The sequence below is a fragment of the Protopterus annectens genome, chromosome 4.part0 (genome assembly GCF_019279795.1).
Source record: "Protopterus annectens isolate FY-2018-M chromosome 4.part0, PAN1.0, whole genome shotgun sequence".
NCBI classification, from domain to species: domain Eukaryota; kingdom Metazoa; phylum Chordata; order Ceratodontiformes; family Protopteridae; genus Protopterus; species Protopterus annectens.
Genome location: NC_056733.1, coordinates 641,281,694 through 641,294,225, shown reverse-complemented (window position 1 = coordinate 641,294,225; position 12,532 = coordinate 641,281,694). Strand labels below are relative to the sequence as shown.

At 39.5% G+C, this 12,532-nt stretch overlaps 1 protein-coding gene across 4 annotated transcripts in view; it reads right to left on the bottom strand.

The window, feature by feature from the left end:
* The window catches only part of TMEM120B (transmembrane protein 120B), a 419,384-nt gene that overhangs the window by 6,323 nt on the left and 400,529 nt on the right, over nt 1-12,532 (bottom strand). For all 4 annotated transcript variants that reach the window (XM_044068606.1, XM_044068607.1, XM_044068610.1 and 1 more), the window contains 2 exons: nt 9,752-9,816; nt 3,911-3,979 (listed from right to left, as the gene is read on the bottom strand). In XM_044068606.1, the coding sequence (XP_043924541.1) occupies nt 3,911-3,979; nt 9,752-9,816 (134 nt within the window). The remainder of the gene's footprint in view (nt 1-3,910; nt 3,980-9,751; nt 9,817-12,532) is intronic.

The following is a 12,532-nucleotide window of genomic DNA, read 5'->3' as shown; positions in this document are numbered from 1 at the left end:
ACTAGCAAGAGCATTTTTTTTCTTTTTGGGTCTTTAGAACTCCTGAAATGAGAGGTAGTGGAGGGATGGTGTAAAGGAATTTCTCTGTCCACTGAAAGTGGTGAAAGCATCAGTCTTCCAGGCTGAGGAGCAACAGGACCTGGTATAAAAGAGAGGGAGACATTTGCTGGTCTCTGAGGCCAACAGGTCTAGCACAGTGAAGGATATCCAGGCAAACCTTTCTGCTCAGGGTCCAATCGCGAGATCCTCCATGGTCCTGTTTGATGTGTCTACCAACACATTGTAACATGACAGGATGTATATGGCTATTAGTGAAATGCTTTTCTGGACAGCTGGTAAGACCTGGTTCGACCTTGCTTATGTATTACATGACCATTATGTTGTTTGTGATCACTTGTAGGGGACCTGGTCTCCAGACATGAGAAATGCCTTGAAGAGTTTGGATGAGGGCCCACAGATCCTTTATGTTGATGTGTTCCTTTAGCAGTTTTGGCTGCCAACTGTCTTGTACTCTGTGTGCCCCTGTCCAGGCCCCTCATGTCTTATCCGTGGCATCTGTATACATTTACTTAACTGGGACTGGAAAGGTGAAGGGAAGTCCCAAGTTGCTTTTCACCTGGATTGTTCCACCATGAGAACTCCCTTATGAGCCAAGAGTGTGGAATCGCTGTGTCTAAAGGGTGAGTGTGCTGGTACCGAACCTATTTTCAGGTACCACTGGATTTTCATCATATGCAGTCTTGCTAGAGGGAGCACGGGGATAGTTGCTGCCATGAATCCCAGGGTCCTTAAGACCTCCCCGGGTGAGAATTAGCTGAGGGAAGTAAGGTGTGAAAGCAATCTGTAAGGCTCTACACTTTTTACTGAGGCAAATATGCCTGTATTCTTTATATGTCCAGTTTGCAGCCCAAAAATAAACTAGGTCCTGAGCTGGCTGCAGGGAGGACTTCTTGTAGCGGACTGTAAACCCTAACTGTAAGAGAACATTGAGGGTGAATTAAAGGCATTACAGAAGTATCTGTGGCGAGGAAGCTTGTATTAACAGGTCATCTAAGTAGGGAAAAATCTGGATTTATTGGATTTGATAAGAGGCAATCACTGGTGCCAGACACTTTGTGAAAACTCCTGGGGTTGTGGTAAGCCTGAAAGGCAAAGCAGTAAACTGAAAATGACATGGTCTAGTACAAAACCCGAGGAATCTCAAGCAAAGGGGGTGAACTGGTATACGAAGATAGGCATCTTTTAGATCTAAAGATACCTAAAAGGCCTGAGGCAGTATGTAAAGTAGCAGAGTGTGCAATTAGTGCATTTTGAAGGCTGGCACTTTTAGGAAAGTGTTTAGTAAAGACATACCCAGTATAGGTCTCCACTGCCCTTCCTTCCTTCCTTGGTACTAGGAAGCGACTGCCATAAAAGCCCTTTCCACCAAGTTCTTTGGGCACTGGCTCTATTGTGCTTTGTGCCTGTAATCCCCACAGAATGGATGGAAGCAGATAGATGTGGCTGTGAGGAGGGGTGCATGCCATTTAGTAGGGGGTTGTCTAAGATATGGTCTAGCACTTTTATATAACAGAAAATAATCACTGGTCTGTGGCAGTCTCTTCCCAGGTGGAGATTAACTGGTTAGTCATTTTGAGAGGGGTAGGAGGGAAAGCATTTGCAGATAATCACAAAGATTTGTCCCTAAAGGGAGGCCTCCCAGAACAGAAATCTCTCAGTTGCTTCTCTGGGGATCTCTTTCTGGCAGCTGTCCTGTGTTTCTGACTGGGTCTAGGATCCCTTCTGACAAACCAAGTGGGTTTGTTTGGATAATTCCTATGATACCTTGGTACACATGTTAAAGCTGTCTGCAGTCCTTCATGGTTTTCCCCTGTTCTTGGAGGGTTCTGAAGAGGTTAGCTGCTTGTAGGCCATACAGAAAGTTCTTGTCTAAAGGGGACTCCATAATTTATGCTTTAAGGTTTTCGAGTATAGGTTGATTGCACGACCATGCACATCTGTGGATGGCAGAGCCAGTAGCAGATGCTCTGGACAAAGCCTCTACAGCACTACGGACTTAATGCTGTGCCTGGCTATTTGTATAACCTGATTAAACAAGGACAACATTTGCTGTTCAGAATCATTCACTTGTGGGTCCATCACTAACCTTGTTCAAGGAAATGAGGATGGATATCAAATACTTGGTCATTTGTGTTTGGTAACTAATAGCCCCGAACACCAAAGAAGAGGAGGTATAAACCTTTGTTACTCTGCCTATCCATAGCCCTGCTGTGTCTGAAGGGAGGGCATTGGCATTAGGAAGGAACTTAGAATGTTTATTTGAAAGACAGACAGAGAGAGAATGGCCTTGATCAAACATTTTTTAAGCAAGAAACATCTTTATTAAATTATCACTTATAACATAGGCAAACATACATCTGAATAAATGAAAACAAACCATACTGACATTTTTCAGTTGCAAACATTATACATCACTTACCTATCCAGACACTGTCAGGCAAATATTACATAGCTCATTCAATTCCTGCCTTCCCTTAAAACCTCATTCCTCCTCCAAAACATTATTCTGCATGCATTGTTCTCATAGTTCCCACTTTTTTCTACACAATTTGCTCCTAACCTTTTCTAAAAAAAAAAAAAAAAAAAAAAAAAAAATCACTTTCAGTTGTTTTATCTGTTACTATATTCACTACCTCTAGTACAGCTGGTTTAGACTTTGATTTCCATTTTCTAGTAAGTGCTTTTTTGGCAGCCACCATAATTAATCTCAGCAAGCTCTTACTATGTCTAGTCAATTCAGATTCTATATCATAGCTCAAAAAATAATTTCCTTAGTTACATCAATTTGTTCAGCCAGTATTTTGGATGGAGTAATGTGTAGGGAAATTTTTAAAGTATCCCAAATCATTACACTCCCAAAAATATGCTCCGAATTACCTCTTTCTTTCCTATCATACCTCCAACATTTGCAACCTACTTGAGGAAAAATTCTTTGGAGTCTGCTTGGGGTATAAAAAACATATGCAAATACTTCCAAGCAAAGATACTAAACATTCAAAACTTTGCTGTATATTTGGGAGCCATACATATATCCTCCCTTGTGTTTCTTTGTGAACGGCTTATTCAATCTCTCTTCTCAATCCTTTCTAACCTCCTCTGATTGATTCCTACCATTATAATGCAATATTTTATATGCCCTACTAATTATCCTTTTTTAACAGCAGCTTCCATTTTAGATATTAACAAAAACTCTATCAGTGCTGGTCTTTCACTTTGGATCTCATATTACTTTCTCTTTGTCTATACTCTGATATCAATTCTTGATAGGGAAGGCATTCTCTAGCCTACAGTTCAAATTAATTCTTCCTTGAACAAACCTTGAGAAAAGTGTAACTATTTATTCTCCTAGAAAGAGGAGGATGAGTTGCTAACTGTTTGTTTTTCTGACCCTTCTTTTTTGGTGCGAAGTTCTCCTGAACCAACAGAGATAGTTTAGATCCCTGACATACCTTGATAACCTTAACTAGGATCTTTTCCTTAACTAATATCTGGAGAGTGTAAAATGAAACGATTTTGTCTTTTTATATAACTATATTTATAAAATATTATGCTATTTTTCTTTCTTTTTTGTACTACTTAAAAATGTGTCTTACTTTGTCATATATTAAGTAGTGGACCTCTGCTGAAAAGGGGCTTTGGGGTCAGTCAGACATTCCTAGTTAATAAATATCAACGCATTAAATAAAAAACTGACCCCCTATTCAACAAGGTCTTAGAAAAGTGAGTCACTTCAAAAAGCACTCTAAGAACTCTAATCATATGTGCTACATGAATGTAAGCCATGCAAAATGACAAAGTTAACGTATTTCTCTGTGTATTGTCATTCACTTGCTCCACTGTCCATGCTTACCTGCCATTCTTTGCATTCTTCATGTCTGGACAGCCCAAAAAGTGTTACAGCCATGTACAGCTGCCAAAACTGTAAAACAAGTGTACAATTAAAAGTCAGACACTAGACAGAACAAGTGTATAGTTAAAGCCAGACAGACACTAGATAAAACGAATGTGCAGTTAAAACCAGACACTCTGATTTCTCAGAAGAGCTAGCAATTTACCATACATGATGCACCTGTACACAAACTGCACATTTCAAATATAACCCGTCCAAGACATTTATATATACAAGACTACAGCAGTATGCATGTGTGTGTGTGTGCGTACACACACACACACGTATACAACATATGTGGTATACTGGTATAAAATTAACAGCATGCATATGCAGAAAATACCTGCATTTTAGAACAGATACAGGATCACAGAAAGTTACTAAGCTATTGGCTCTGAAGCCCTTACAAGCGTAGCAAAGAATTTAGACCATGTTCCAACAAGTCAGCACCCTATGCCACTGTCCAGCAGATACACAAGTGGAATCCCAGGGATGTATTTTCTATTCCCCATCCAGTTATCCAGGTTGCGCTTAAAAAGTTTCAATGAGGTACTGCTTTACGTGGAGAGGGAGTCTATTCCACAAAAAGGGGAGTCTCTGAGACACAAATCTGTCCTGCCAACAAGTCCTACTGATGTTACAGACCAGGTTGAGGTCGCACATGAGAGTTACTCAAGTGGAGCTTGACTTGCGGATATGGAGCAGTCCCATCAGGGCGGGGTTTGAGATTGCTTTGTACGCCAGACAGAGGTCACCTCTGAGGAGTCTGTAGGAGACTGAGTAGAGGGACAGGGCTTTTAGCCCATCTATGTTTATAGTCTATGTTTATATAAAGAATACACAAAACATCTGCAACATATATATAAGCAGTGAGTGAATGTATGCAGCTCCACACATACATATACAACATATGCAGTAGATACACAAGTAACAATAAAGACAAGAGTGTGTATTAAAGGCTGTCTAATGTGGTAAAAGGAAAAAGCAAATGTAGACAAATACATCCAATAAAAACCAACTATACGCAAGAGTTTTTTTGCAACTGAAATTAAGCTAAAAGCAGCCTAAAATCCAACTCACTTGAAATCTATGTCTCAGGACTAAATGTCAGACAGAGAGAGAGAGACATATCATTGTATAAAGCAAACTACATAACCTCTATAGAAATTCTGCTGCATCAGAGTCTATAGCTTTTCAAAATTAAAGAAAATTGATATTAGTTGCCAACCACTGTTAAAGTTTAACTTTATAAAGGTAATAGGTCAGCTCTGTGATGCAGACACAAAGGACTGACCAGTAACTCGGGCAGTGGAAGAGCTATCTGGTGAGAACTGGCTCAAGTGGTTGATGTGCTGATGTAGTGGGAAGCAGTCTGGTACCATGCAGTGGATACACCTGTCAGATGACTATGTCAAAGCAACACATACACCTGGCACGTGCACTTGGTTCTATCAAGCAGAAAGTATGCACTGTAGCAGTCACTGCACATGGGGGAGGACAGCATAGCACAAACTCACTATAGTGGGCATCCACATCCGTAGCACAGGAAGTGGAATCAGCCAAGCATCAGAAAAATCCCCAGACAGCTTCCCTGCAGATGTCTGGAGCTAGATCTCATCGTGTACAAAGAGAATAAAAGAACACATTGGTAGAGATAAGCCAGATGGTCAACAGGTAAAGGAGAGAAGGCAGAAAAAGAATAAGAAATGGAGAAAAATAAAGGTTTTAATGCATATAGATATTCTGACAAAGATTAAAGCACATAAAGCAATATACTTACAAAATCTACTGGTGACATACATAAAAGTGGGAAAATACAACCAAATTGTTTTTCAAGAAGCCTGTGTCCACCACATGCCAACATACTAAACTGACCAATTTCAAGGTCTCACTTTCACAAGTATTCCCTCTTACATGAGGTACTCCAAGCTTAAATTAAAAGTCAGTAAGTACATTTAGCATGCAGGGATGTAGAGGAAAGAAGCCCGCAGGCAAAAAGTGATGCAACAGTTTATTTCAAATAGTTTTGTGAAATATTTTGAAATTCTACAACTGTACAAATTTGATATACTAGATTCAACTACAAGGCATTTGCTTCTATCTCAAAACACCTCATTAAAAGGAATTAATGCAAGTGCCAGGGGGAAAGACAAAGGAAGAAAATCAGTGGCTGTGTGCTAGTTTATCCCTGAAAAGGACACTGCAACAGAAGTGCTCAGGGTAAGACAGCTGATACCAGTAATTTCAAAATGGAAACTGTCTTGAAAGAAGCTGAAAAATTAAATGGACATGGCAATGTGTCCTGGTAGGATTAGCTGAACAATACTTAAACAGAACTAGTAATGTCTAACTTAACCTTTCTTGAAGGAAAGAAAATACTTCACAAGTATGGGAGCAAGAGATACTGGAAATTACAGACTTGTCAGTTTGACCTTGCTTGTAAGGGAAAACTGAAAACTACTCTTTGTATCATTAAGTATATTTGTTTATAACTACTACTTGGCATTATGCCTTTTGCCAATGAAATTTGTGCTTAACACTGTAATTTGTGCTTCTGTTATTAATACTGCTTAATTTTTGATTTTATTGTATTTTAACATCTTTTATTGCCAACTGGGTCCAGGTTCTGCCTAAAATGGGTGTCTGGACCAGCACACTTACCTGCTTAACTAACATATGTATAAATATATATATATATATATATATATATATATATATATATATATATATATATATATATATTTATGTTTTGCTACTTTCCTGACAACTTCATCAGCAGTTTCCGGTTACCTTCTGATTGTATGGATTCATGAAGTTAACTGTTTTCTCAGGACCAGATGTGTTCTAGTTTGGACCGGACAGTAGATCAAGGTGCCCCAGTGCGGTAGCATGCTGCTGACCAGAAGGATTTCTGTATTATTTTGCCCTAATTCTACATCCCACCACCACATGTACAATGATGCCATTTGTGAGATTCATGGAAAGCTCTTGGTATATTCTTAACATGGTGCTGGGCTACTGCAGCCCTATAGTTTTCACTAAATGTTTGCAGTACCAAAAAACAATTCTCCACTGGATAGTAGAACCAACCAAATGTTGCCCATTTCCTATGACCCCCCCCCCCCCCCCACCCAGACACCTCAGAAACTGGATTCACAAATGGAATCCAGGACTCTATCCATTTGCAACACACAAAAAAAAAACAAACAAAAAAAAAAGCTATAAAATGTAAGTGTGTCGGACATGGGAACAAAAAAAAAGTATGACTTCATAGGTGACGCTTAATAAATCCAGCAGAATTCTTTGATTCAGTAATCCGTATATTCAACATGAAAATGATGCATGTGTCCTACTTATGTAGAAGCATTTGATCTGCTCCCACGTAAAAGGTTAGTGAGTACATCGGTCCTAAAGTGGCTATAAAATACAATATGGTGTTACTACAAATGGAGATCATTCAGATTAAATAACATGTGGCACACCCATACAGATCAGTGTCAGAGTGATCCTGGTTAATGTTTTCTGTGGGTAAGCATGCAGAAAACTTAGAAGAAAATATGCCTTTTTTGCACTGTAGAATGGTCAAAAAGAAAAAAATAGGCTTTCTATTGACTGATTTGTTACTCAAATGTGCCTTTAGAGATAAGTAAAAGACCAGAGAATTCTGATGCTAAAGAACCTTCCACCTTGCTGCCACAGTTCAGAGGTCCTAGAGTTAGTATGATTATAGATGTGGGTGTTTAGTGGTGCAGGGCAGTGTGACTCCAAGCAAGAACACTTAAGTTGTTTGTGCCATTTTTTTTTTTTTCAGTAGTGTGTTACTTGCTGGGTTTGTTTTAATGAGTCATGAGTCCACTGAGAACTCTGGGATTTAAAGCCATAAATCAAAAAGAAATGTAGACAAGAAGATAACAGACTTGCTTCGCTGAATATGAGCTACCATATTTTATACAATTCCTTCAGAAGCTACCATATTTAATACAAATTGTTCAGTTTTGTCAAGAAAGATTTAATAAACAAACACCCGTGCTGAAATGAGCTGAGCAAGCAATCTGACAGGTGCATCAAGGAAGATTTATATTATACTTGTTACGCAGGAAGAAACTTGACCAGTAATAAATATAATGATTATACTTTTTTTTTTTTTTTTTTTTTACAGGCAGTTGGGTAGGACCATACTCTACAGTACTGTGTACAGTTCTGAAGATATCACAGTTTAAAGGGCAAATATATTGCCGGATCTGCATCAGAAGCTATAAAAAGAAATTACAAAGGAGTACATTTACAGTCGCAAGGAAAGGCATGAGAAAAGGGACAGTACATTGTGGGAATTCAGAGACTCCAAACATGTAACATATTTGTACCATCTTTCAGGAAAAAAAGAAGAACATAGGTCACTAAAGGGAAATCCAAACACATTTTCACAGAAAGGTGTAATACATTACTGAAAGAAAAAAAACATCTTTATTTCAGTGTTTTTCATTAGAACACTTCAGAATACAAGGAAAATTGCATTAAAAACCATTCTTATGGGGATAAGCAGAGTGGTTAGGCTGCTAAATAAGGACCTCAGGCTTATCCAATAAACAAAGGCAGATGGGGTGGGCCATGTCGTTCTCCCTCTATGCCATACAAATCTTGATGTTCATGCTACCAAATGAAATAAAAAAAAGTTATATACAATGGTATATGTATACACATTCATTAAATACAAACTACTGGACTGTTTTGTGCACTTCATAAAGTGAAGTGAAACATGTACACGTGTGGCGTACACAGTATGTGGTGCATTCAGTGCACATTGATGTTTTACACTAAAGGGTAAGACTGAAAAATAAAACAGTGTGTGCACTAAGACGGTGGACAGTACCAGACAAAATTTCAAAAATATTTTGTGTGTGTGTCTACGTTAGCAGGTGGGTCAACCACAAACATGATAAAAAAAATCATACTGAAGAAAGAAGCAAGCTGTTCTACAGCACTGAGTGATGGAGCTCTGCCTGGGACAATGGAGATCTGGGTCAAATAGTGTAAAGGGACACTGAAGGAGGGACACTGAAGGAGATGGAGGAATAACCATGAGTGGTTTAAATGTTGGCTTATCCATCCTGGGGGTGGCCCTATCTAGCTAAGATCACCTGTGGAGGTTGGGGGGGGGGGGGGCTCTAGCTCCAGCAAATCATAGTGAGGGGTAGGTGCAGCATATCCTCTATACCAAACATTGTGTGCATGGCAGCATGTGCCCACAACCCAGATATACATCACTGCACACCATACCTGGGAATGGAATAGGGAAGAGCGGGATTAAAGGGAGAAAACTTTTCTACCATCATGACAGTGCTGTACTGGGACATCCCAGTCTCCTCTTTGCCTTGCTGCTTAGCCACTGGGACTGGGCAGACTGCTGAGAACATAAATAACATCCAAATCACATGTAAAATGCAATTAACACTGAAAACTAGTCCAAAACACTTTAGCATTCCATTTTCTTTCCTACTGTGCTCACTTCATTTTCCTTTACTAATGCTAAACCATCCCTCCTTTCAGTCTTATGCAGAACATGTTGAAACTTACAAGACTATCATACATCCAATAAATGGATGCATTTCCTTTATAAACAGCATGCCAAGCACATACTTAGGAAACAACAGTAGATTTTTAGTCAAATTAAATTTATTAGTGGGAATAGCTCAGTATACAACACATTTAATCTAATCTTAGATTAATGCAATGAAGCAGACAGTTCTTAACAAAATACAGAACATGTCTGAATTTGTACATCACATTTCTCAAAGTACTTACATGCCCAAAAAACAGGAAAGGAAGCAGGAAAGTTAACCCTCTCCACATCCAAGACTGGAATCCCTCTGAAAGCAAAACCAATGAATCTATAAATGCATGCCAGCAAGTAAAGAAAGCAGACTGGTTTATATAAGAAAAGTTACAAAACTTAATTAGCACCATTCTGAACAAAGTACTTTAAACAGTATTACAAACACAGAAGCTGGTACATAAGTAATGTAGAAAATGCACTTGTTAAAGATTAACTGAAAAAGATTATATCAGACCAACACAGTTTTACCACCTTTGCAAAGCAGCATGACCATATTAATTGAAGCAATAATTCTAATTTCACATATTTTCCACCTTGAAATTTGTACTAACAAAAATAATTATATGGACCAATTAAAAATGAACATAACATGATCCTGGAAATGGAGAGTACATATGTTAAATCGGCATGTAGTCTCCAACTCCTACCACAGAGCAACGCATCACAGCAACTGTATGCATGTTACTACGTGAGGAAGGCACAGACACATACAGCATTTACATGTCTCATGTCTGTACTTCCCACTTGTCAGGACATGATGCGGCTGCCCACTCCTCGGATAGTTTCCTTCTCACAGGTGTTTCTTATTAGGACCTTCACTAACAGGATGTCAGAATTTTTACTTCTGTGGGTGGAGAGAATAAAGCACAATGCCCACACGGGGGACAATTATTTATTGGCAGAAGTCAAACCAATGAATCTTACAACACAAGTGAGGAAACCAGAAAATACTACAAGGCAAGTTCCTTTGTAAGCATATATTCCTGACTAATAGATTACAGCAAGGCAACTAGTCCACAAAGCAATGAGCAAAGCTGTGCGGGGATGTTTATCGGTGGGGAGAAATGTGAGTGCATTGTTTTTCTTGATTATACATAAGTTACATAGTACTAGAAACTGCCTGAAGGCACTGGCAGGATAGTTTGTTTTCTAAAACACAATGCTGTGATTTTCCCAATGGTGATTTTTTTTTTTTTTTTTTTTTTTGTGACTGTCAGAATGGCTCAAAGATTTCCTCCAGGAAACTAGATACTAGATGGCAGTGCATTTGAATGAATTGTAAGCCTTCTTACCAAACTGGAAGGGGGTTTGGGAGTGTGGGCACTGGCACCTACACCACAAAGACATAGAAATGCAAGCCGTACTACATCTACTATTCTCTCAGTGTTTGTGAATGTGCTGTCGTATATTGACTGCACTGTTCTTACTATTGTCTGTATACCCAATTAATGTTCACCTGGCAGACTTGAAAATACTGTAGCTGAATCACTGCTCTACTCCTGTTAATAAAGAGGAGATAAAAATAAACCAAGTAAAAGAACCACAGTTGCATAGAACATTACCATAATTGTGCAAATACACACACATATTCACTCACTGCTGCAGGAGTGGTCATTCTTAAAACTTCTGACTCAGAAGGCCAGACATCCAGCAGACTTCCAGATTCACATCCTCCTGTCAGGCAGGTGGGTGAGCTCCCATGTGGTCTAAAAGCGATGTTCGTCTACATTATATTTAGAACTTTCTAGCTCTTGAAGTAGCAGGGGGTCTAGTAGAAACTAGAGCAGTGCTTGGGCAAGGTAGCATATGCCCCCAGGGATGACTGCCCAACCAGAAGGCCCTTCAGAGATTTTTTTCCAAGCACTGAAAGAACTTTAGAAGGAGGAGCACCTTGTAGGATTTGGAGAAAGGGAAGATTGGAATAAAAGGTGACTGTGAACCCACACCAACCCCAGGATGGTAAAAGGTCAAGAAGGAGGAAGTGGAGACAGGTAAGTACTACTGCAACCGTGAAAATCCTATAACATTTACAAGTACAGTGGGGTCCTATACAGCTGTACTTTGTCCTTACATTGTTTACTGATGTAGTAGTGTAAATACTTGGGAAATTTTCCAAAGTTTACATAATAAGGGATGGTTGGCCCTGTAAAGGAAAGGGTTATAAAACCCCTTGCAGGATGGTTATGGTAAAATCTGCTGTGATTCTGGAGGTAATGTCCAGGTTGTAGTGTTTAGAAAAGGTGTAGACAGATGACCAGGTAGCGGTTTCTAAGATGGCCTGTGTGCTAATCCCCCCTAGGAAGGCTGTGGTTCTACTGTTGCCCTAGTAGTGTGTACCTTTACATGCCTTGCTGCAGCTTCTCCAATCCAGGAGGAATAAAATGAAATGCACTGGGCTAGCCATTTGAACATATTTTGCTTTGACACAGACCTGCTCTCCTTATTCTTTGCAAAGGCTTTGAACAGCAGATATGTTTTCTCACCTCTTTAGTCTTTCCTAGATTAAATCTCAGTTGCTTAAGCACACCCAGGGCATGCAAAACCCTATATGTGCATAGGCTAGGTTTGCAAAACAGCTCCCCCTTGCTCTATGAGGTAGGGTAAAACACTGACAGCTTTACTGTCTGATTGAGAGAAACCCCCTTTTATTACCTTGGACATGAAGGTTGGATTGCTGTGGAAGGTTAAACTATGTCCTTATGGAAGAGAGTTAATGGAGCAAATGGTGACAGTGGCAATTTTTTTTCAGTGGCTAGCTCAGGTCCCAAGGGGAAGCTGGTTTCAATTACAGAACTTCTTTAAGGAACAGCTTCACTGGTAGCAAGGAATGGTCTAGCTCAGACTGAGTCAAGACAGTGAACAATTGAAGTTTGGGTACCCTGGGCCAGTTACTAAGGTTGGTGGCCACCTTCAAAATCTCTGGTCACAGGCAGGTGACAAGGACTTCACCACCTACAAGAATTGACAGT